The sequence below is a fragment of the Papilio machaon genome, chromosome 23, assembly GCF_912999745.1.
Source record: "Papilio machaon chromosome 23, ilPapMach1.1, whole genome shotgun sequence".
Lineage (NCBI taxonomy): Eukaryota > Metazoa > Arthropoda > Insecta > Lepidoptera > Papilionidae > Papilio > Papilio machaon.
Window position 1 is genome coordinate 5,100,804 of NC_060008.1, and position 27,021 is coordinate 5,127,824.

At 36.0% G+C, this 27,021-nt stretch overlaps 1 protein-coding gene across 1 annotated transcript; it reads right to left on the bottom strand.

Annotated features, from left to right (window-relative positions):
* Positions 1–716: 716 nt before the first annotated feature.
* LOC106713509 (NACHT and WD repeat domain-containing protein 2) lies at positions 717–24,826 on the bottom strand. Its single transcript, XM_045683714.1, has 32 exons — positions 24,724–24,826; positions 19,592–19,680; positions 14,481–14,626; positions 13,605–13,779; positions 13,211–13,355; positions 12,632–12,857; positions 12,172–12,282; positions 11,656–11,831; positions 11,275–11,429; positions 10,952–11,155; positions 10,519–10,658; positions 10,225–10,336; positions 10,041–10,139; positions 9,374–9,543; positions 8,907–9,070; positions 8,371–8,534; positions 7,536–7,705; positions 6,763–6,982; positions 6,322–6,534; positions 6,186–6,246; positions 5,960–6,112; positions 5,581–5,768; positions 5,073–5,202; positions 4,776–4,888; positions 4,529–4,683; positions 4,094–4,312; positions 3,498–3,702; positions 3,098–3,242; positions 2,643–2,805; positions 2,387–2,518; positions 1,697–1,921; positions 717–861 (listed from the first exon to the last, which is right to left on the bottom strand). The coding sequence occupies exons 1-32, from the start codon at positions 24,824–24,826 to the stop codon at positions 717–719; spliced, it is 5,016 nt and encodes a 1,671-aa protein (XP_045539670.1).
* Positions 24,827–27,021: the final 2,195 nt, after the last annotated feature.

Below are 27,021 nucleotides of genomic sequence, written 5' to 3' on the forward strand. Positions count from 1 at the left end.
CGACACCGGATATATATACGTGAGTGTTTTAGCCGTTTCTATATAAGTTAGACTAGTATTAGTAAGTTTTTAATCATCGATTGCTAACGTCGGTTTCCACTGCTGTAACATATAAAAACATATAGATCTCAGTTATTTGAGAGAGAATTGGATAGGATTTGTACTAGCAGCAGTGGAATTACATTATTTATTTTTAGTTAGGAATACTTCTAACTTATCTGGCTACTTTAATAATTACTCATTTAACCAAAGACTAAGGCCCTTCGTACACAAGGTAACGTAAATATTCAAAACTAATATTGTATGCATCGCGAGAGTCGCGTTGCGCTCTGTCTGTACACTCAATGTTGATTTGCCGACGCATGTTATATCAACTGTATGGATTTACTTCGCCATATTGAAAACCACAGTAACTTTTCTCATGATATCTAGACAAACAGATTGTGATCGATTGGCTTTAGCGATGACAGAAATGTCGGCGACTCGCGCTGTGTAAGTCGCTTAGTGAACTGGCCGGGTGTCGAAGATTTACGTTGCATCGTATACGGCTTAAAGTTCAGAAGTGCAGACTACTTTAAATTGCTTAATTCATCTACTTTACTAACCATAGAAAACTGCCATCACACTTACACGTGTATTACTTATCTTTATTTTATAAAAGATAATGAAAATAGCAATGAAGTTCTACGGTTACTTTTACTTTATAATGTGAATACTTATTTATGAGGATCTACAATATTAAGTATAGTGAGACATCCGTCTTGTGAACCAAGTGCGACAGCTTTGCCACCGTGAGCACTTGCCACGCCTGTCACCTCAGCAGGGGCTCGGTACTCTGCGACAGCTTTGCCGTCCACGGTTCTGGGAATTATAAAAGTCAGTTATTGTGAATTATTTTAAAGTACTTGTGTTGGAAGTTCCAAGGGTTACCAGATCGCCAAACCTACTAGCCAGACAGACCAGCCAGTTTGGCCGAACATTTGGGTAGAAAGGTCGGACAAACTATATTATTTAGAATTTTGTCTCAGTATTTATGCGGGTGTAATATTTTTCCTAAAATTAATGTAATATTTTTATTTTTTTTTCCCAATATGTGTTACCCAATGTTACACGAAATAAATAAATAAATAAATTTATAGGTACACTCTTGTTTGGGAAATGTAAAAAACCTAACAAAAGCCGAACAACCGTTTATTTTGGCCGGACACGCAATCAAAAAGCCTACCTACGAGTATGTCCGGCTTTATCCGGACGCCTGGCAACGCTAGTTGGAACTATGATTACTCCTATCTCCTTCCCATTCACTTTGTAAAAACAAAGACAACGATATGTGTTACGAAGGTTTAATATTAGAATGTCAAAATAACTTTTTCTTATTATATGGCCTCTTAATTCGAAGCATATCTGAATTCACTAACTTCTTACGTATATATTTCACAATCCATATGTTCTTTGGTCTTTCAATGTGTACCCATTCACATTCAATCAGATTACTTTCTTGCTTATGTACCCAATATCCTCCGCATATTCCCGTATCGAGATAAAATTTTGATCCACAATTTTTCTTTCATCAATAACCTATGAACCTAAGATGTCTAAAAATATATGTACAGATATCGATCCATCCGAGAGGAAAGAGTTACATTTTTTTTTCATTAACAAACGTCGTATGAGATGTAACCATTTGCCTACTTACCTAAAAACTCTCAAAGTTTTCCTGCCACTGTGATAGTAAAAAACATACTGGTCATTAGAGCTGAACATTGTTATAATCGAGAAGACTCCCTCTGCCGCCCTCGAGATTAACTGCTGTAGTGATGTTCCTCGCTTCAGTTCGATCAGGTCGAGACCACCGCGTGACGGCGCGCACAACCCTATCTTACCATCTTTCGTACAAGCGCCGTTCCAACGTGGTACGAATCTAGAAAAAAGAATATTTATTAGAATAACAACCAAGAAATTTCACTTCTATCGTAATATAAAGTGGAAAATGACATAGGGGCCATCAGATTTCGCTAAATTAGCGATGTAATTGCTACCCATAGACATTAGCAACAAATTGAAAGTCTGCTAATAAGTTGCCTATGTTTAATGAACTGAGAATGGGACGTCCATTAAGAGGATATTAATTCTTCCTAATCTCCTCCCCTGCCAAGTCCACTTCGATTATAAGGAAAGAGTGGGAAGGGGAAAAGGAATAGATTTTGCTTCCAGCATACAAACACATCGGACGAACTCGGAATAACTTCTAATTGACACATTACTGTGGGGTCATGTAATGTGGGGTGTGGGAGTGGTCTATTAGTGCATCAGCATAATGCAAAAATTACAAATAAAGGTAGAAAAAGCATAACCAATATTATAAATACTTTAATGTTTAACAAACCTGACATGTCTTTTGGTTTTAATATCTAGTATTCCCGCTTTATCGTTTCCAATCACACCCACCCAGTGAGGCTTGTGTGGCAGCGCCACTATAGACTGCATGTCTTTTATTCCACTGTTTTTTACTGAAATCCTGGTAACATTGGTAAAGTAGTTGATTTATTATATAAAACCAAGACTATGGCAGACTAAGGCACTCCGCCTTTGCCCTCAATTAGTGATTCTGAACGCTTTAGTAAAAGATATTGATAAAATACCTATGAAGTTTAGTGCCTGTCCTAGCATGGAACACGTGTAGACATTCTCTGGATGTCTTGTCTATGCCTGGGGCTACAATATGATGTTCATCTGCTGACACCACCGCTGCCTTGTATCCTGTGCCTCTCACCTCGTAATCTGTTGTGTAAATCCTCTCTCCATCTAAAGATATTGACTTATGTTTTAATTTTTAACTATAGTAAATAACATCTAGGCAAAATTATAGAAGGGAAGCCTGCACATGTCTGCCACGAAATTCAATGTGTGTTAAGTCAATCGGGACTGGTGTGGTCCACAAAGGTGTAATCACTCCTAATGCAGGGAAGGCTTGAGCCTCTTGATGGGGATAAGCTAACGAAGAACATACTACGAGTATATCTGAGATAAAATTCATTAATAGTTTATATTTTTTCTTTGGAAATAAAAGATCAAGACTAAATGGAACCAAGCATACCTGGTATTGTCCTGGCTATGATAATCGCCACTGCTATATTATCAGTATTATCTGTGGATACTTGCATTGAAATTGTTATGAACTTAGTTCCCTCATCTAAAAGAAGTACTTGCTTAACACCTTTCTGTGCTTCTTTGAAGATAACCTAAAATTTACATCAGTGACAATTAATACCTTTGATGATTTTGAGAGAAAATTCGGCTAAATCTATGCAGTTCATTTAAAATTATGTTTTTAACTGAAGTATGTTTATATTCTAATCCTAATAAACTAGATTACTAGATTAGCAAATACTACTAGAAGCTTTTGTCCTAGATATGACGCATTGAAAGCTGCTCATATCCTGTCCCCATCAACAATTCTACGTCATACTTCTTTAGTTTTCAAACTTCAATAATACCTGTTTTTCAGCAATATCCCATATCACCACATTCCCTGACTCAGCTGTCACCACGTTGTCACCCGTTGGTGTGATGACAGCGTGTGTCACTATCGCACCTAGCGGGGCGTCAGCCAGTTGTGCTAACAGTCTGCCACTGCTCGTATCCCACAGGCCCCAACAGCTGCGGGTCACTGTCACTGCAAGCTGCTTGTCTCTTGCTAGACTAGAACAATAAAGAGCTAAAAGTGATAAATCTTAAATGAAGATCTTTCGTCTTTTCCAGATGCAAATAAATAGATATTTAACAAAAATAAAGATAGACACAAGGATATGATGATAATGAATTTATTATTTAATATTCCTGGCAACTTTGGTATAGGTTTTAATTAAGTTGATAATGTCAGGTATATTCCGTCTTTTTCAAGCTTCGCATGACATGAATTTTCAGAAAGTCTGTGAAAGCAAATCTGTATTATTGTTATAATCACATACTAGTAATGTAAGCACACATTCTGTCTTGAGCCTTGTAATGTTTAGTCAACGAATTGTCACTTTTTTTCACGTATAATCTTTCCACCTTTATAAATATTTATTAAGGAGTTTAGAAGACCAACCTAATAGCATCAATGGGTAGCTCCTGTCGATCAATCTTGTGGACCTGCTCGAAGATATTATCAATATTCCAGATCTTAACAGTGCGGTCAATGGAGGAGGTGATGACATTGTTCCAAGCTCCCACGGTCAATGGCTCCAGTTGGACAATCCTTCCAAAGTGGGCGTCCAGGATCTTGATCAGCTTTGTAGTCTCCAAACTCCAAACGTACAGGTTCTTTCTGAAACATTTCAATGACTTACAGAAAGGTTTGTGGTTCAATTGATTTTAGGCATGGTGGTTAAAGGTAAGGTTGGTAAAAGATGATGGGTTGTAAATGGAGACAGGTGGTAAAAGTTATGAGAAGTAGTGAAAGTTGAACAGTGGTAAAAGGTTAGGGATTTTAAAAGGTAATGTGAAGAGTATTTAAAAAAATAAGTCGTTATAATGATATTACCTTACACCAGCCACAGCGTAAGTATTGTTATTGCTGATCATGAAGGAATTAGACTGCGTCATTTTGGTTGAGATATTACGAATGGTGTGAGGAAGCTTTAGCACTATTCCTTCCTGACGTAAATTCTTTTCTGAAAGCACATCTGTTTTTTCCTCCTAAAGTGACAAATTAAATTTAAATGGTTTCATATCAGTATCTATATTGAGGGTTTGTAATAGAAGGATTATTCGAATTGTTCAAGTCTTACCTCCTCTTTCTTGTCATCCCCTTCACTTCTTTGTCTCTGTCTTTCATCAACATGATTACCTCTAGGAATTATATTGTAAAAATCCCAAACTACGAAACTGTAAGTCGTCGTAGCTGTAATTTGGAGAATATTTTTCTTTTATCATACTTTACTATACAAATAGTTATGGACTCATTAGCCTTTGTTTGAGAGAATAGTTATGTTCAAAAAATAGCATATTACATTATCGAACAAGCGGATATTTTCAACAGCTTTCTACTAACCTCTAGTAGAATTTATTAGAGCAAAAATCCTTACCAAGTAGCATTCTATCCTTCTTTCCTCGTTTAAGTTGCAGCATGGCCTCTGCAGTATCGGTTTCTTTGTGTTTAAGTTCTTCCACCTTATCCCAACACTGCTGCTCTTCGTTGAGTTCGAAGACCGATATCTACAGCGATATATAAAGACTTACTATTTTTGTATCAATTATAAAGTAAACCCGAATTCTGATCGATTTTATGTGAAAAAGATTTCTCAATGATTCTTCAGTAGTAGGTCCCATATTACTTTTGTTCTTTGCTATCTGTGGAATGGTCTGTCCTCGGCGGTATTTCCAAACCAGTATGACTTAGGGTCCTTCAAGAAGCGAGCGTATCACCATCTCAAAGGCCGGCAACGTATTTGCGATTCCTCTGGTATTGCAGATGTCCATGGGCGTCGATGAACACCTTGGTGTTCCCGCTGCTCGTTTGCCCCCTTCTCTTATAAAAAAAAAATATCTCCGAAAAGACATAATAGGTTACTCGTAGTTTGTTTAACGTTTTACCTGATATCCTCTTTCCGGGTCACTGCTGTAAATTTTTGTCCAGTACTTGTTAAACGTCACCGCGCCTCTGCACCTCAGTGGCTGCATCCAGGTCCCATTTTTTTGGAACTGCACCAGCAATCTGTCGTCGTCCAGATCTCCGCTCCACATTATAAGCACGAAGTTCTCCAGATCTCGGAACTCCATTGCTGGAACAATTATAGTTTTGTATGCGCAACAAATTAAAGAGCCTGTTCTCTTTCAATATTCAATCTAAACCTATACCATATTGTATACACAACACTCAAGTTCAAAGCAACATCTCATTTCTGTAGTTTTTACAATTATTTAGCAATGAAATAATATATGAAATCAGTAAACAAAAAATTTAAAAAGTTACAGAGAATCTCCCAAGTGAAGTCATCATATGGCGCGGTGTCAGGAACCGAGACAGTCTGCTCGTGCTCGCCTCGCATGTTGTACTGCACCCAGGACCGCGGGCCGTAGATGAACATGTGGTGATTTAATACGTACACACCGCGTACTGTCTCGCCTACAACAAGGAGATAATGAATGAGGAATAGTAATTTAATTTTAAAATATTGATGAAATATTTAAATCATTACCTTCATCCAAGGGATTGTCGATGGTAACGTATTCGCTTGTCAGCATGTTCAAAAGCATTGACTACAAGTAAAATATTACATTATAAACATTATAAGACTATGATCCCGTACTTTATGTTTGAACTGCTTAACTTACCACAGAATTATTTGTCGATGCAGCTGCCCATTTATTATCCGGAGAGAGCTCCAAGTTCTGCAAAATGCCTTCCAGTTGCGGACAAAGGTCGCGAGCCAGATCTGACGTTGATAGATCCCAGGAGATCACACGGCTAGATATTGATACAACGTACCGCTTGTCGGAGCTCAGACGAAACGCGAATACTGCGAACTGGTGACCTTCTAAGGAATACTGGAAAACAAATCCAGAATAGTACATATTATTTATCTTAGACTTGTATTCGCCGGCTTCTAAAAAGATAATAATACCGTAAATTAAATTCCAAAAATGAGATTATGAAGTGTTACTTCAAACGAAAAGAAAGAAGTATAAATACATAATATGCATCATGTCCTTATTCTCCGAGACCTTGGTACTTCCCTTAATCGTGCAATAACTATCTCTAAAAGTAGGAATTACCTTCAAAGGTCCCCCAGGTGTATGCAGACAGTGATGTGACGGTAGCAAAGCGCAGTGATTCTTCCCCACATCGTGACACTGCTGCAGGAGTGAAGCTACGGCAGGATTATTACCAGCTTCCGGCAGTAGTCGGCCCACTAGCTGAGGTGCCAGCATGTCAGGATAGGCTCCTAGGATCGCTCCACCCAAGCGAAGAGCGTCTGCTACTAGCATAAGCTCCCTGGAATTAGGTATGCATTATTAACTTTCCTAGTACCCGTTTGATTTTAGGGATTCCCAGAATACAAGTTGCTTCAATGATCGCCGCTCTTTAAATAAAGATGACTCTGTAAGAACTAAAAGACACTTTTATTGATTTATGTAATACTAGCTTTTACCCGCGACTCCGTCCGCGCGGAATAAAAAATAGAAAACGGTGTAAAAATTATCCTATGTCCGTTTCCTGGTTCTTAGCTACCTGCCCACCAATTTTCAGTCAAATCGATTCAGCCGTTCTTGAGTTATAAATGGTGTAACTAACACAACTTTCTTTTATATATATAGATATAGATTTTTGTGACAGGCTTAAGATATATCAAAACAAAGAAAGTATGGATGATTCACTTTGCATAATTTCTAGCGTATTACATGATAGTAGAAGATCTACCCTTTTCAATATTTCAAGACTAGATGAGAAAACTAACTGAGTAACAAATTATTTAGGGCATATTATCTCATTAAATAAAATACGATCTGAAATTAAAATACAGAGTAGCAGTAATTTATTGTCTTACCTTACAGCGTCTTTGCTAACATGAAGTTTTGCATCTTCAAAGTCCGCGAGCACAGCTTGCAGCGGACAGCAGTTTAGCTTGGCATGTAACCACTCGTAGTTAAATAGAACTTCAGCGTACAGATCTGTGAAACGCTTTGATCTGACCAGGTGGAAAGGGAGTTCACCGAACTGGAAAGGTTAAGATTTATTTCTTATCTGCCGCAATCAGAGCTTCATGGTACTCGTAAATACAAGATTCCATTAGCGATGATTTACTATGAGAAATATTCACTTAGGGATCGTTTATGTTACCACTACTCTGTGTTGCTATTAATTTTGCTGTTGTATTAATTTCGTTTAATAATTTGAGGCATATTGATGATAATTATTTTAAATTAATTCATTTAGGAAGTGTAAAATTCTTGTTCTATTAATAATAAAGTTGTATACAGTATGTTCAAGTTTTAAATATTGCCCATATACAGCAAGTTGTAACAGAAATGTGGAATTTCTTACTTCATTGCTAATGTTTATGGATCACGAATAAATTATGGAAAAATTATTTTTCCGTTATTGTGTTAGATGAGAATTATTAAGTTATTTAAGTTAATTTTATACTATGTTATTAACGATATTTAATCTGTCAATTGGTTGGGAATTTTTGGTATTTCTTATAAGTTTGTCTTTTGTTTATCTGTTTGCATTTTTATGGTGTTTATTAGGCAAAGGTTTAAATTTCAGAATCAATTTACTGGAATTACCCCGAGATTCCTTTGTTTTTATAAATCATCCGAATTTCTCAGATTTATTGTTACTTTCAAAATTTCAACATAAATGCCCGAATCTCTGTTTACCTTTCTCAAATTGTATCTCTTGGAGGAACCATCGGCTGAAGTAAAAACTAATGGTTGTAGAGGGACCTTTCTGTCAGCGACGCCCTCCTTATCCGCCAAGTTGAACCTGTGCCGTTGGATCTCTGTGTACTTGAATGGTTTCGGTATACCACCGCCCCAAATACCTGCAAGAATTTTTATTAACAAAAAAATAACAAAGTATTAGCTAAAGAATAATGCTTAATTACACCCAGAGTTGTTAGGACATCACTTAGCGTAGATTTCACATGAGAAGATAAGTGACTAAATTGCAGCTCAGACAATTGAATATAGACTAGATTCCCTGGCTTTGTTGCACTTATTAAATTTAGTAAAATATACTTACCTAAAAAAATATAATTGAACAAGGACAGTTAATTTAAACTATTTTTCTAACAAATTTGTACTAACTATAGATATATGGAATATATTATAGATATATTGGATTGTATAGATATATGGAAGATTGTTCATAAAAGAAATCAGACATTTTATAAGGTAGGAATGATAAAACTCACCTAGATAATAATCAGCAATCATAGAATGGAAGTACATAGCCATATTCATGTTTTTAAAGTATCTCTCTCTTGCCGTGTCCCGGAACTGCCTGTGGTACCAGTTCATGACAGAGACCCCATCTGCTTCCCTCTCTGATAAGTAATTAGGAAGATCGTTGCGAATTCTATAATAAAACAACTAGGATTCAATAGAAATATAACATAAAGCGAGTTTCTTTATCGGAGTAGTCCAAAAATATCAATAACTTTGTAATAAGATGAACATAAGAAAGTGTTATTTTAAATATCCTGCTTACGAAGGATCAACACCCAAATACATATTTAGTCAATAGAATAAAAAGGAAGAAGGAACAATGTATAGATGGATATGAGTAAAATATCGTTGAATTCAGATAGAAGTATATAGATGTGACCTGCCGTTGAAAAATTGTCAGAGTGATGTTTACTTTTATAATTAATAACTATACCTTGTCCACAACAATGGTGGAATTCTTCTAACTGGCGGTAAATGGTATTGATATACGTCATCAAGCACCTTGTCATCCAGTGAAATGAGGTCTTCTAACTCAGTCTCTGAGAGCCCGCTTCTAGCTGCTGTGATGTAAGCCAGCGCATGGAACACTAACAGACGACCGTGCTGAAAGATAACAGTCTCAACGACGTAGCCTCAAAAAAAACTGACATGACAGTATGTTTTTGGATGGATATTTCAGCAGGATTATAAGAACAGTCAATAATTAAGTTACTTTTTATGTATGGAAAATCTATAAAATAATGCTAGCAATAAATTATTGGAACGAAGTTCCTTATCGCGCGTTGTGAAAGGGGGCTAGACGGAACACTTTTTGCTGTCTGTCTCTCTCTCACTTATAGAACACGACACTCTGTCTGTCTCTTTCTATCTCTTATAGAAAGCAAGCCAGATATTTTCATTTCTATTTCGCATTGAACAGTGTGGTGTCGCGACTTAAAAAAAAAAATATTACAATTCCTTCACTAATTAATCGAAAGGAACTTCGTTCCATCCGGGTGTCCCTTGACACCTCTCAAGTTTTTTAATCTCATTTGTATTTTGCAGGAAATTTAAAAGTAAACAATGTAATTTACAACTTTACTACTATTTTTAAATAATACCTGCTTCTCAATTCGTTCAAACAACATCATAATGGAATCCATGACGGTAGACGCAAGATGAGTGTCCTGAGGTTTGGTATAGCTCCTCCATCTGCATACCTACAAAAGTTCATCCGTAACTAAAAGTAAACTTTAGAACTTTTGGTAAATAAAACTTATTAGGTTTAAGAATTATTTTCCTTACCTCAGCAAAAACCAATTTAACGAAAATTGGCAACGAACATTGGCCAATCGCGTTTGACACAAGTCGCCATTGATAGTTAGTTAAATCTCTAGCTGCTGATGCCATCCATAATCTAAGAAAATATCATATTAGCAACTAGAAGTACATAAACAGAAGTTAGAAAGTCAGAAAATTATTAGATCTATCCTATACTTATTTAAAAACAATTCCTGAACATAAAGAATTCTAAAAGGACCTCTTATTCAGTGTTGAACAAAATTTGTATTTTAATTTAACGATTGCTAAATTACTTACTTCAGAACTTGCATCGCAAGATCTTCTCCTAGAGCTTTCACTTCTAAGAAGTTATCCTCAGAATCGATCATACGTCGCAGCACATCGTACTCCTTCGATACTTCAGGATTAGCTTCCTCACAAGCACAAGTCACAATTATCTAAAACGACATCATAATACTTGATTTGGCCAGAAGTATAGGCAGATTATGGACTTAAATTTGTCATTCCTGGCGTACCTCTCTCGATTCTTCCACATTCCTACATCTACGCATAATGCAACTCAGTTGCGGGTTCTCTCAAAAGCGTCCTTCTTTAGTATTTTCCTAAGTATTTATTTTAATCTTTCTTTCACTTTAGCAACAAAAATGTTAATTATATTACTAATTTCAAATAATCACACCAAGAAATTGTTTGTGTGTTATTTGTCTAAAAATTTAATTCGAAGGTTTACCTTACAATGCGGCGGTAATCTTGTCGGCAGCCAAGAGACTTTGTTATTCTCTGTTCCTATTCCAGTCAGCTGGTCCACTGAGTCCAAGAACAAGAGTAATGGCTGCTGCTGTGAAGCCATTGTCAGCATTTGCTTAAAGTGTGCCGTCAGTGGCACCAGATCATCCGGGATACTCTCAAAGGGTAATGCGAAGTTGTATGAAATCTGTGGTAAAATGTTTCCTTGTTATTTTTCTATAAGTTTGCGATATCTTCTTATGGAATTAATCCAAATAATTGTGTTGTTTCAATTCTCAGGATTTTCAGCACTAAAATGATAATTACCTGTTGACAGATCGATATTAATGTCGGAGTGAGAGCGCTCGAATCAGGAGTGGTGCCAAGGAACCTGATCACATTGGTTGGTCGCACTTCAGCAAACCAAGTAGCTAAGGACATCGCTGAACTCTTTGCTAGGAGGCTGGTTTTTCCACAACCACCTTTTAAGTTGATATTATGGTATGAAAAACGATAGACAAAACCGCTATAATAATAACAAATTCAGTAATGAAGATATCTAAACATTTATTTCAGACTAAGGACTTGAAAATCGTTGGGTAAATTTGTTAGCATTTTAAGCATTTGGTTCCAAATGCCCATGGAATTATAGTCTAGAAGCAACAGACAAGTGAAGTTACAGATTATTTTTTGTCATTGTTACGTCACCTTCGCCATAAAGCACCAGAGGTTTATCGGAACTGTTCTTCATGTAGTTTTCGATGAAGAGCAGGTCATCTTCTCTGCCATGGAAGACCTTGACGGAATTGTTACAAGCATGCAGATGTTGTAAGATTTCTGTCACTATCTGGCCCTGAGCGCTGCTATCTTCTTTGCGCATGGCCCTGGGAATGATATATGATGAAAGAAGGTATTTATTTTCAGGTGTAAAGGTTGGTCGTTATCTACGTATAAAGTGTGATTGATGTAATGCATGGAGCTGATACCCAGTAGCGGCATTAGGATAAGGCCAATTGGGACGACCGCCCAGGGCACCCAGCTCAAGGGTGCGTGGCAGTCGCTAGAGTCGGATATAAAGTGACGCTTGCGGTGCCCCCTTAGATAACGTATCTTTGGAAGATTTCCCTCGACACCGTAAAAAAGGGAATTTTCGACTACCGCAATTAGACATGGAAAATACGATACAACACTGAATTGCTATTACCTTTATAGATTACAATTTACCTGTCAACTAGTTTGATAATGTTTTTGTAGAAGTGTGAGATAAAATGATTCAAGTATTCGCCGTGTGTTTCTGTCTCCAGACCTTCACGGCCTATCCATTCCACAGTATACCTGAAAAATATGAATACTATTGATGATCCTATTAACTGTTATTTTAACCATGATCCTCAGATAGCGAGAGCAAAAGAGGCAGGGAAAAGATTCCACAAAAAATTAATGGTTAATTTAGCTTCGTAAAACTAAGCACACACTCCAACAAGAATAATCATTATCATATTTAGTTTCTCGTCTTCTTCTCTACCTTTAGAGTCCATGTCACACTGGTCGTTGGCATAGTGTTGGTATGACCACACCGACTACAACACACCACTCCTAAATTAAATATATGTCACTCAGTCAACACATTTGATTTAGAAAGTTTTTCATTATTTTGTATTACTTATTATTTGTATTCACTTACTTTTGTATATTTGTCGTTTCGATTTTTTCAGGTAATCTAACATCTCTGAGATCAGCTAGTAGTTTGGAAGCTTCTGCGTCTAAACTTCTATTGAGGATGTCGACGTAGTTGCTTGCCTTTTTTAGATTTTGAAGATTAATATTGTTGATGTACCGTACATAAGCAAGGCAATGGTTCTTCGTGTTTTTAACATTCAATATACCGTTGATTACTTCGCGTTCAGTTACTGGAAATGAAATTAGTATATCGCTTTTCTATGTTAATGCAAAATTACGAGTAAATATGTTCTGTTCGACTTTGAATTTTCTCTCGTGACCTACGTCCATTTTTACGAATTATTTCTTAAGATGATTGAGCTCAATGAATATTCGTTTACTTTTATTATCTTTTTAACTCTTTAAAATTTAAATGTAGAAAATTTTCTTTTTTCTTATAACTTAAATTGATTATTTCTTTTTTTTATCGATCGCCGGGAATGCGGCAGTGATCATCGAAGTCTCATTCGCCAGAAGAAGCCAACAGTCGAGCATTTAGTTCTTAAGTCTAATTCTTAATTCGTTCCTAATCCATCTTACTTACCAGACATGAAATAGTTATGCATAGTATCCTTGTCAATTCTACCAGCATTGTAAAGCTGCTGTGACGCCTTGCGGAACAACTTCTGCATCTTGCAGAGCGTGTCCCACCACACCGCCTGGTCTTCTGCTTGGAGCTTTGGAACTCTCTGAAACATTATTTATGACAGTTAATTACTAAAAAATCTGCTGCAGCTCATTGTTAAAGGAAAGATTCAGGATGAAGTTTCTCTAATAAAATTGAGGAGTAAGTTTGTCTTTTTGTTCAACAAATTACTACTCACTGGTAAAGAATGTTTTTGAGTAAAAGTAGGTAACTCGTCGGTCATTTGACTTACCATTAAAAATTCACAAATATTGACCATAAACATTAAATTTACATTAGAATTATAACTTACCTTGTTATTAAAATTGACAAGTATAGAAGATATCGGTTGCAACACCGACACTGGAGGTACAGCATTAGAATCCTTCTTATACCAAGTATCAAGTAAGATTACATCGACACCACCTGCCGCCAGCTCGTCTCTCAACATTTGGAGTTCAGAAGACAACACGTAAGTCGGTATTGGTCTAGAAATGAAAAATGTACAGCAAACAAATATAACATACTAGCTTTTACCCGCGACTCCGTCCGCGCGGAATAAAAAATAGAAAACGGGATAAAAATTATCCTATGTCCGTTTCCTGGTTCTAAGCTACCTGTCCACCAATTTTCAGTCAAATCGATTTAGCCGTTCTTGAGTTATAAATAGTGTAACTAACAAGACTTTTTTTTTATATATAGATTGTTGTCAACATTTCGACGAGACTGGCCAAGTCCGTAAAGGATCTTGGTGCAGTTTTTTGAAAATGGAGGAACTTATCAGCTATCGTTACTTTTCCACTATGCTAATAATCTTTTAAGGCCACTGTTAATTTACGATTATCACGCTAAAACATATCATAATAACTTAAAACTACTTCACATTTTCAAAACAAGCCAGTGACAGAAACTAACCTAACTGTTGTCGCCCTCATTGCCGGTGTATCCAAAATTCTTGGATATTGCAGAATAATCAATGGATATGGTTGCTGTATTGACTTTGTTTATATGTATATACAGATGTTAGTATGGATGTCACACACTTGGATTCCTGACAATTATAGTGACCATACCTCTCTTGCAGATGGTCATGTTGCGTTATTACTATAATTATAGTACACTACTACACTACAAAGTAGTTTAAAGTCAAAGTATTGCACTAGCGTTACATTATATAACTTATACTGACCTGTAACCATATTTCTGTCCAAGGAACACAACAAAGTTGGGGCCCATAGACAGGCGCTGGCAGTTCTTTATCTCGCGCATGCACAGCTCTGTGGTCATGTGGTCATCGGTGGCCTCGTCACGCACGCCCCAACGCATGTCTACCACCTACAGATGTAATGTCTCGTTTCTTAAAATCCTAGTGATGGTTTCTACTGCAGATAAACCTGAGTACTGTGTGCCTTTATAGCATTCAGATAAGTGTAAAAATGAATTTTGTTGCGGAGAAAATTCATGATGAGACTGAAGAACTCTTTTTTACATTTGGGCCTTAGTGTACTTTTTTTTTTCTTTTTTTTTTCCCTCTCTTTTATATCTTGTAATTATTGTAACATATCTTTTAATTTAAAATAACAATTTAAATTTGTAAGCGGGAGCAGACATTTGGACCTTAGTGTACTTTTTTTTTTTCCTCACTTTTATATCTTGTAATTATTGTAACATATCTTTTAATTTAAAATAACAATTTAAATTTGTAAGCGGGAGCGCACTCGCATAATATTAGGTCCTTACATATGAAATTGGCGTTTTGTATGGGAGGAACAAAAAGTCGAATATTTTTTAATATAATATATTTAATTAATCAAAGTATGAACCATTATTTTCTATGCACTTTTGCCATCTCATAGGTAGTTCATTGATCCCTTTACTAAAAAAACCAGTCGGACGGGAATCAATAAAATCTTTGAAGGCAATTTGGACTGCCCCATCGGAGTTGAATTTTTTCCCTTGCAAGAAGTTATCCAAATTTCGAAAAAAATGGTAATCTGTTGGAGCAAGGTCCGGGGAGTACGGAGGATGTCTTAGACTTTCCAATTGAAGCTCTTCTAATTTAGTAGCCGTCTGTTGCGCAGTGTGTGGTCTAGCGTTGTCGTGAAGCAGCAGTGGCGTGGAGCGATTGACCAGCCTAGGTTGTTTAGCCGCTAGCTTTTCCATCATGGTTTGCAATTGCTGACAATAGACATCAGCCGTAATAGTCTGGCCAGATTTGAGAAAACTGTAATGAACAATACCGGCACTAGTCCACCAAACGCTTACAAGTAACTTTTTTGGGGTTAATTTTCGCTTGGGGCAGGATTTGGCTGGCTGGCCAGGATCCAACCATTGCGCTGAGCGCTTCCGATTATCGTAAAGAACCCATTTTTCATCACAGGTAATGATTCGGTTTAAAATACCTTCATTATTGTGCCGGTTTAGTAATGTAACGCAACAGTCGACGCGCGTTTGCCGGTTTGCTTCAGTCAATTCGTGAGGTACCTACCTTTCAAGCTTTTTAATCTTCCCAATTTGCTTCTAGTGAATTAAAACAGTTTTATCACTAACATCGCAGCCTGCAGCTAACTCGGACGTGGTTTGCGATGGATCCGCTTCCACAATAGCCTTCATCTCTTCATTATCAACTTGAGTCTCAGGCCGTCCACGGGGCTTGTTCTGCAGATCGAAATTTCCAGAACGAAAACGTTGGAACCAAAAACGAACTGTGTTTTCTTTTGCAACACGACCGCCATACACATCATTCACCCTTCGAGTCGTTTCCGCAGCACTTGTGCCACGGCGGAACTCGTACTCGTAAATAATGCGATATTTTAAGTTTTCCATTTTGTAAACTGAGTGACGCAAACAGAAAAAAACAGAAGAAAAAAAACAAATGAATGACGGTCATCGAACCACAAATACATGAGTCTATAGCTGTACAAATTTGAATTTGGAATTCCTTACCAAAGAGGAGAAATTCGTGATTAAAGTGGCCAGTACGAAAAACGCCAATTTCATATGTAAGGACCTAATATAAAACCAAGCGACAATAGCCCAATGGTCAAGAATTCGGATCGCCGATCTTTTGGTGGTTAGTTCGAATCCGGTCATTGGACTATTGTAGTAAACCATGTCCTAGCACAAGCTTCGAGCTTATTTGGAATGGTTACAACAAATGTGTGCAAAAATATTATTGTAACATTTTACTATACTTGTAAAGTGTAACTTTGTGTAAAATTGTGTGTTAATCCAATAAATTATTCTTATTCTTATTCTTATTTCTTCGGATGCCATCTACTAGATATTTTCTTGATGATATGCGTAACCAACGCTGAACGAATTTAAACAAGGCTAGGAGACATCAAGAGAGATTGTTTTTCGTTTTACTTGAAGCTCTTTATTAATTATAGAATTGTTCTCAACCTTTTTTCAAAGCGTCGTTTTTTGCTTAAGCTTTCGCAATACCTATTCAAATCGTCCGTAATGTTTATACTTACAATTTTAGCTACTTACTTCTAAACATCAGTCAGAGTGTAAGAGTACGCCTCGTGTTGGCCGGAGTGTAAACATTTACTAAAACACCCGGCGTTACACGCTATTTCAGTCGACGGAAACCTAGCCACGTGCAAGCGCACGCGCCTATTTTAAAACGGATTTTCGTTGTTAATATGCTATACGGAGAAATATTTGAACCGTGTTAAATTGTTGCTTGTTTATGAAGGTTTAAATAGAACTGAATAATTTGCTTTAACATTTAGAACTTTGAGGACATTTTTTTATATCGTAAGCTGGCAAACGAGCAAACGGCCACCTGAAAACTCCGAAAAAGCGAAGCGTTCGCTGCCCATAGACGTCCGCAATTTCAGATGCGTTGCCTATCAACGTAGAAGGAGACGAACAGAAAGAGGATATTTCTCCTTCCTATGCATCCCCTCCTCGGCCAAATCCACTTCCTATCCTTTCCTATTCAGAAAGAATGGGAAGGGAAAGAGGACTAAAATTAGGCCACTACACTTATCACACGAAACGCGGAATTGCTTCCACTGCCTGTCTTCTTGTGTGGTCGTGGTATTTCAGACTTAAATTTTAAATTAAGCTTTTAATATTTATTTTAATTCAGAATATTCATCATAAAATATAATTAATATTTGTAATGTTATCCGTTTTCTTCTAAACTTTATCCGTCGGCTTATTTTCCTAATCCGCTTTTAAATTTTTATGTTTTCCGCTGACCAAATTTATATTCTTTAGTTTATCAAAGACTTGGATTATATTTAATTAATTTCAAAAGTTTATTAACACTTGCCAGGGACTTCGTTCGAGAAAAAATAGAAATTAACTGAGTATTCTCTGGTTTATATAACCGTTAAGTATTTGTATATTTTCTGCGTAACTTTCTTATCTTTTTAACGTATTAGCAAACTTAATAAGCTAAATAAATTCGATACAGTCGTTTCACAAGTTATGTCATAACAAAAGAAAATAGATATTTATTTTTTTAAATACAAAAAAGTCTCGCAGACTTGCTTTGATTGAAATCTTTATAAACACAACTTGCGTAACATTGTTTAAATCTAATATATAAAATTCTCGTGTCACAGTTTTCGTTCCCGTACTCCTCCGAAACGGCTTGACCGATTCTCATGAAATTTTGTGAGCATATTCAGTAGGTCTGAGAATCGGCCAACATCTATTTTTCATTTTTTTTTAACTGCGCGCGGACGGAGTCGCGGACGACAGCTAGTATATAATAAAATATTATCTACGAAAGAATAATTTCCTTTTATTTTCATTTCACAATGATATAAAAAATAATATCTGTATGTCTCAAAGAAATTTTTTGTCATCAAATACTGAGAATGGTTTCAAACGTATTTCATAACAGCTACATTGATTTCGGGAAAGCGTTTGTATTTTTAATCCATAGGATAAAATACTGGGAATATATTAAAAAAAACATACAGTTTCCTTTTAAATTTAAATCATTGAAGTTTGTTGCGATATAAATCTATTCTGAATTTCAGAAATAACAAATGGTGAGAATGTGAGAGAAAGTCTTTGATCACACTAAAAAACCATTGGCTATTATTATAGTATGTGTACTGTCAAACCTCCTGTACAATAGATAATCTATATTACTCCAAAAGTACAGTACCGTTAAGTTAAACACGTGTTTTAATCCTGTGACCGCCGCTTATTGATATTATGGACGTCAACTTGGTGATATATTTCTCTATAAAGATGTATCACAATTCTTTTTGCATAATAACTTCATTATTAATTGATAAAGCATTTCGAAAGCCAGTGCATAATAATCATAATAAAAATGCGAATGTTTAGATGTTTGTTTGAATTTCTAGAACGGCTACATAGATGTAGAACATAGTCTGAAAGAACACATTAGCTACTATTTTTTTTAATTGTGCGCGTACGTAGTCGCGGGCGACAGCTAGTTTTGATTTTTTTTAAATTTGCGTCGCACTCTACTGTCACGGTATGAAACGGTACACGTTTTTGGAACGAAGTTTCTTATCGCGCGTTGTGAAAGGGGGCTAGACGGAAAAAATTCTTACGAAAAGTTGTCACGACACTTTATGCTATAGTAACCATGTCAACGACGTGACAATATGTAACGAAAATTCATAGAAATTAAATGTACTTCTTGTGAAGACTTAAGTTTTTTATTCATAGAATAAACATTGGTTCCTTCACTAATTAATCGAAAGGAACTTCGTTCCATCCGGGTGTCCCAACACACCTCTCAAGTTTTTTTTAAGCTAAAATGTATTTGAAACACTGTCTAAATTTTTTGCTATTGCTTTTTGTTTGTTCCTAAAGGAAATGACAGATGACAATATGCCTGTTGTACCGGTGCTTAGACAGTGAAAGCCCATGTTTACAAACGTGATATAGGCAGTTGTTTTATGCGAAATAACTTAATCGTTTCGAATTGTTTTATAGCCCTTAGTGGTATAATAACTTTTTAATTTTGCAGTGTTATATTGCATTAATTTTCACCTGTCTGTAGGCAATATAAAAATAGCGCGTTTGTTAACTGATTGTTATACAGGATGTTGTTTTCTGTAATAAAATAATACAATCGACAAGCCTCATTTAAAAAAACGGTTATTTAATTATTTTATTATATAATTGTTCCATTGGCATGAGAAGAGGGAAGTATTCGATGGAATAAAGATTTTTATCTCTACGTTTTATATAGAAAATTGTAATGTCAAGAAATTCTTCTTGTCTACGGTCTATCTATTTAAAAAAAAAGTGAAGGATTTTTTTATGGTTATATTTTGAAATAATTCTCACCTGAAACTCCAAGCCATGCTTCTCTCTGCAGTAGTCTTTGATTCGCGGATAACATTTCGCCATTAACGTATTTCTTTCCATGGCCGTGTCTAAAAAGAGAGATAAAATTTTTAGTCAGTGTTTTCGTGTAATTATTTGGGGCACTTAGTAAAGTAGCGCTAATTAACTAGGATATTGATCAAGCGTTAAATTATGTTACTAATATAAATGTCAAAGTTTGGATTTTTAGATGGATGTTAGTTTGAAGGCATCTCCACAACGGCTGTACGGATTTCGCTTGGCATAGATGTAAAACATGGTCTGAAATGGTCGACAACATGGACGCAGTCGCAGTCGATAGCTAGTTTAATTATAAAAGAAAGTCGTGAACTTCACGAGGACAATATATAGCTCCTTTGTTTTACTAAATAAACTTTACCTGCTTACCTTTTTTATGAATTAATTGTCTAAGATTTCACCTTAGAAGCGACTATGTCTGCGCGGCATTAAAAAAAACGCAATCAATACAAGAATAGCTTATAAATCTCTACGCATACGAAAATAATCTAAGTATATAACTAAGTACTTAAACGTTGATATTAGATACTAGGAAATACATAAGTATATAGAAAACTTCTATATTTATAAATTTTTTTATAACAAAAGGTGACAAAAGATGGCAACCTGCGCATATCTAAAAAGAAATTCATTTGTGTGAATTGTTGTCTTGATTCTTTAAAAATATTTTCACTCTAATTTACCTGCAGTTTTCAACAAAGTTTAATTAATGTAATTATATAAAACGCTATAATCCGACTGCATAAACAACGGTTACTGCAGTTGCGTGCAAACGCCTAAAGCGGCATTCAAATGGTTAACTTAACGTAGCTAAGGAAATAAATTTCCTGTTATGTAAAACTTGTTAATATTAGTTCTTACAAGTTTTACGAAACTTAAAATTTGTTGCAATCGTATTTATTATAAAAGTTTAGAATTTTTTACAGTCCTAAAATTATCAAATTCGTTGAGCTGACAGCCTACCTTCAGTAGAGAGAAAAGAAAGAGACATATCAAAGTAAAATTATACTCAAGTTATATAATACATGCTCGCAAATTTCTGTTCATCATCTCCTTGTCATTACATAAGTGGTCGGTGCACCAGGTTTCCGTCCTCCAAAATCCAATCTGCCATCATCTCCATTGTCACCTCCTTGATCGTGTCACCTTTCACGAAATCCATCGCTCTCTTCCTAGGCCTACCTCTACCTGTGTACCTCCACACTCATACTTAACGTTCTCTTTGCCACATACGATTTTTCCCTCCTCATAACATGCACGTACCACACTAACCTTTTACTTCTCAATTTTTCTACTACCTACATTCATGTTATTGAAATGAATGGCAGAGATTACGAGTACTAATCTATATATATATAAAAGAAAGTCGTGTTAGTTACACTATTTATAACTGAAGAACGGCTGAATCGATTTGACTGAAAATTGGTGAACAGGTAGCTTAGAACCAGGAAAAGGACATAGGATAATTTTTACCCCGTTTTTTATTTTTTATTCCGCGCGGACGGAGTCGCGGGTAAAAGCTACTTTCTAATAAGCGTGAGCGTGGCACACCTATCCCTGCATCTATACTTTTTCTAAGCGTACATTAAAAAAGTACACTCACTATAATGTTTTTATTATTATTATTATTATTCATTTATTCTCTTATTATTTATATAATACATTTTATAAAAAAAAATTAACGAAATATATTATATAAAAAATAGTATACCACCGGCTGCGGAATCCCATTACTCAAACAACCAGTGGTGAGGGCTACAGAGACAGGAACCTCCTAACTATGCGTGCGGTTTCTAAAATAACTGCCTTTTGTATCAGGCCCTTAATCCAACTGTTTAGCGAGAGCTTCTTAAGATGTTGGTCGAAGCTCTTCGCTATCAGTCCATTCACCGATACGACTATCGGAATAATGGTAGTCGATTTCATACGCCACATGGCGGTAATCTCGTGAGCTAAGTCTAAGTATTTTAGTAATTTTTCTTTTTCAGCTTTCACGAGATTCTCGTCATGTGGAATAGTGACATCGACTAACATTACACAACCCTTAGACCGGTCTATTATTATTATTATTATTATTGATATTACACTTAAAAGCTTAATTTAATAAAGCACTCAGTGTAACATAGGTTTTACTTAGACACGAAATTAATTTGAAAGCTTACCAAAACAGTAATGTACCAAATGACATTGTTTTGCAGACAGTTTGTTAGCTATGGTTCAGTTTGTTCTAGATATTACGCAACTATAAGTTAAAATGTTCTTGAATACGAATTGTCTATCGCATAGATATTTTCCCCTTCTATACATCTGCTCCTGTCAAATCCACTTCCCCTTTCCATTCCTATCTTATAAGAAAAGGATGAGAAGAGAAAGGGGACTAAAATTAGACTTCCGGCACCACACTCATCAGACTGTACATGGAATTGCTTCCACTTGACGCCTGTCTTCTGTGTGGTCGTGGTATTATTCGTGTGACAGATGTTGCTGCCATCTACCACTGTTATTGAATACATATAAGACGTTTCATTAAATTAATCAAGGCAATATTTACTGACTAGCTGTAGCCTGCGACTCCGTCCGTGTGGTGTTAAAAATTAATAATTAGTAGCCTAAGTGTTCTTCCAGACTACTTCTACATTTATGTCAAATTTCATTAAGATCCGTTTTGTCGTTACGGAGATACTTTCATTCAAACAAACATCCATCCATCTATCTAAACTTTCGCATTTATAATATTAGTAATAATTGGATTTAAGAATCTTAAACGATACGTAAATTTTACTAATGTTACAAATGCGAAAGCTTAGATGTATGGATGTTTGTTAGAAAGTATCTCTGGAACGGCTCAACGAATTTTAGGTGTAGAAAATGTAAAGGTGTAGGTGTAGAACAAAGTAGAACTGGAAGAAGAGATAGGATCTGATTAAGTATTTTTTAATTCCGCGCGGACGGAGTCGCGGACGACAGTTAGTATTCCATAAAACATAAAAAATTCCTTGTCTGAAATTCATTTATCAATTAATATCGCAAAGTGCTACTATTTTAGTTCAGACATAAATTGAATTTTGACGATAGGATCGTTCGCACTATCAGATAATAGGTGTTAATTAAAAGTTGCCTTGAATTCCCCCCTTCATCCCCACGTTTACCTTCGAACTAGGGAGTGAAGGAGGCATGTGTTACCTTAATTAAATATCTTTGCAAGTTTTGAAAGTTTGTTAGTTTACGTATGGATATTTGTTACATGTTAAATAATAGTAATACTAGATGTCGCCCGCGACTTCATTCGCGCGGAATTAAAAATAAAACTCGTGTTCTTCCAGACTATGTTCTACATCTAGCGTTGCCAGGTGTCCTGATAAAGCCGGAAATAGGTAGGCTTTTTGATTGCGTATCCAGCCAAAATAAACGGTTGTTCGGCTTTTGTTAGGCTTTTTACATTTCCCAAACGAGAGTGTACCTATTAATACTGAGACAAAATTCTGAATAATATAGGGTGTCCGACCTTTCTACCCAAATGTCCGGCCAAACTGGCTGCTCTGTCCGGCTAGTAGGTTTGGCGACCTGGCAACCCTATCTACATCTATGCCAAATTTCATCAAGATCCGTTCAGCCGTTCTGGAGATATCTTCAAAAAACGTCCATTCATCCATCCATCTAAACATTCGCTTTTAGTAAGAAGTACAATTTGTTTAATTCTGCCAAAATTTAGTAAATTATAAACTATGTATTAGATTTGAATTACATTTAGGTACTGTCATACTCAGAGTTGTTCAAGGTTTCTAAGAATAACACTAAGAACTGTTTACGTAATTGTATTGTTGCCGTAAGTAAAAAAAAATTGCGTAATAAATGTACAAGAAACTCGAAAAATACGAAACTTTTTAGTTAAGTTCTACGTAGTTAAATAGTTTCTATTGTTGTAAATGAAAACTGTTTTAGTTCCAAACTTTAGTGCAACAAAATTTCCTTATAAATTTCCAGATTTTTTTGTCAGGTAATTTCGATACCTTTAGCTGCACTCAGAGTTTAGTTTAAACCAAACTCAATGTTAATAAATCCTGCGAAGTGCAACGGATGTTTAAAGTTTGATGTTATAACTTCGAGTAATATTAAATTTGAAATAACTGTGGTGAAATCGTAATAGTTTATTGCCTTATATAATTTTAATTCACTTATAGGTTATAAGTTTCTTATTCATCTATATATATAAAAGAAAGTCGTGTTAGTTACACTATTTATAACTTAAGATTGGTCGAACAGATTTAGCTGAAAACTGAAGGGGAGGTAGCTTAGAACTAGGAGACGGACATAGGAGCTTTTTTTATCTTGTGTGCATTTTTTTTATTCCGCGCGGACGGAGTCGCGGGTAAAAGCTAGTTTCTATATAAAATCAATTAAAATAATTGTTCCCTTTAAGATGCTATTATTCAGCTATTCTTTCAATTATTCAAACTTACGTGAGACATTATCATTAACTTACATAGGAACGGCTTAAACACACACGTACATATGACCGGTGTCGGCACCGACTAGTTACGAGCCCATCAGGGGCCCTTCATCAGGGTGAGTGGGATTGGTATTATTTCGCGGACGCGGCCCGTCGCTCACTGCGCGCCTGCGCTCTTAGGGCGCGTCTTTAGGGGGCAGGGGGAGCAGGGTGCGCCGGCGTCGTCGACGAGGTTGATACAAATGATCATTGTTGTTGCTGTTCAAGTTTCAAGATGAAGGGCCCCCGATGGACTGGAAACTAGTCGGTGCCGACACCGGACATATGTACGTGAGTGTTATAGCCGTTCCTATATTAGACAACTCTTTCATTTAGGAATTTCTTCTGAAGAATTACTTTCAAAAAAAGAATTTATGTGATAACTGGCCATAAATATTTTACTGCGTATTCAAAAATACGAATAAATTATAATCTCAAGACATCATATCAACCTTTGTCAGTCCAGTGCTGAACATGGGCCTTTAGTAATACCTTCCACAGTTTTCAATGCACACATTCTGAAGACACCAAGTGTATCCTGACGTACAAAGCGTTAAGTGCAGAACCGACTCTTTACATCCATTACCTGTGAACGTGGAGCTGGTAAATATTCTCACGATTTTGGAACTAACAGGTGGCAGCAGCTTCAGAGACCCTGTGAAGATCAGGTCCACTGTACGATCGTCCATGATGAATGGAAAACTGAAAGAATGAAATATGGTTATAACAGTACAAGAAAATTTTGATACGAGTCTGTTTAATTATTAAAAACTAAATAAATTAACAGCTAACATTAGTCACCACTATGGGATTCGAACCGAACACAAAGGTGAAAAGGAATTTGTTGCGGACCTTTTTGCTATTTTGATAGCTTATGTAGTTTTCTATTATTGACAATCACATTAGACACTTCACATTTAGCTTCTTGACGTTTGGCTGTCGATTACCCTTTTTCTTTCTATTTCTTAATTATTTGTTATTTATTTTAATATAGTCATTTGCACAGTTATTGGTTTGTTCATTTCATTTTGTTCGTTTCAGAATTATTCAACCACGCTTCAATGCGGATATGTTCAGTTTGCACAAATGTACCTACATGTGAAATGTTTGAACTAGAAATAGGCATTGGTACAGGTAGGGTAGAACCCAGAACTAGCAACAATTTTTTCAATAGGATCTTTTTTGTATCGAGAGGAAACTTTTAAAAGATATCCTGCCGTCTGGGAGAAAGACATGGATATTTGAGACTGAGAGTAGCGGGATCTCCAAAAGAATGCACCTTAGTCAGTCTTGGGATTACAATCGTCACCCTTCCGATCACTCGAGGGCACTCGTGGGCAGAAAAAAGAGCTTCAGCAGAAAAGGAAGCCTTGTGCAGGATCTATTTCATCAGTGTTGTCACAATAAAAATGACATTTCAAAAATTGAGTCTCGATTATGTGTCACACTTTAAACACTACATCTATAGGTTTCATATCTATGTCCTAGGAAATGTTATTCTCATAGCTCCAAGCTGTAACACAAATCTTGCATAGTAATTTGTCAATTTCCCTTGACTGGTGGAAGTTTGTTTGAGTAGGAAATTCACCCGGTTTTGCAATACTAGTTTGTGATTATAAAATATTTCATATAATTCGTTTTCAAGTTAAAATATCTGATTTAAAGAGCAAAGATATTAAGATCATAGAGGCAAATTGCATTTAATAAAAAGTTGATGAAAATGTACTTTTGCCAAAATTAGTTCCACCTTTATTCAACCTTTACGAGTACCATTTAATTAACCATTATCAGAATGATAAGAGTTTGATAAAACTCTTAAATTACGGAGCTACATGTAACTAATGTAGGTTTTGACTATAATTAAAGAAGGGAGCAAAATAGCGGCGGGAACATTGAGGTGACCAACGGACACCCATTGAATTCCCCAACACCAGAAGAGCTGCAAATGCGTTTTTAAAAGAAATAGTATGCTCGCTTCTTGAAGGACCCTAAGTCTGTGTTTGTGTGTGGTTTGAAAATACCGCCAAGCACAGACCGTCCCACAAATAGGCTGTGCGAGGAAGGAATATACGAAAACCGTCGTGGACTGCCAACCATCCAGGTGGTTTAAAGGTACCTGACAGTCTGTCTTGTCTTCAAATGACGGAACTCGATGGAAATTTATATTCTAAGGAATCAATCGCGTAATTTACGGTCGTTTGAAACCGATCAGTGGCAATAAATCTCATTCGGTTTTACAAAACTCCAGTCTTAGTCTCGTAGTGTCGGTTTGCAAGTTTCCTGTAATATAAAATGTTTTTACGGCCACATGAAATCGAACTGAGAAAAATCCACATCAATAACTATTTAATGGCTTTTAATCTTTCAAATTTAAACATAAACCAGACTTATATAAAGGTGGTAACACACTATGTATGAACATTCGTTCGCATTAACTTTTAGATTAATTTTTTTGTACTGAATAGTTAAATAATTTTTATAGAACGATAATGAAAGATAGGCCTTCATCAAGGCAGCAGTTCGTTTCATTTTAATTCTGTCATACTTTTCTTAGTATCAGGAGAAGGGGAATCTCCAAAAGATCTCTTTTGACAGAATACTGTAATCTACTTCTTTATTGTATCTTTGTAGGATTAGTATTTAATACTATTAATAGTAGAAAATCTTATTTATTTTTTATTTATAAACCACTAGAATTAAACTATAAGTAATGGACAAACACCTTTATGGTAGCTATCCCTGGCACGGACTCAAACCGGGTTTTGTAAACCGCCGCCAGGGGCGCTGGCGGTTCAACGAACACTACAATTTAACGAGCAACAAATTATTACAGTACTGCGTAGACCAGTTCTTAGGAAAACGTCTATTGTGGCCACAAAAGTAT

Excerpts from the sequence above, each read along its gene's own strand:
- LOC106713509 (XM_045683714.1), bottom strand. The coding sequence starts at position 24,826 with ATGGACGATCGTACAGTGGACCTGATCTTCACAGGGTCTCTGAAGCTG. Across the intron at positions 3,703-4,093 it reads CTACCCATTGATGCTATTAG|TCTAGCAAGAGACAAGCAGC; the intron begins GTTGGTCTTCTA and ends TTATTGTTCTAG. Across the intron at positions 3,243-3,497 it reads GGGATATTGCTGAAAAACAG|GTTATCTTCAAAGAAGCACA; the intron begins GTATTATTGAAG and ends TGTAAATTTTAG.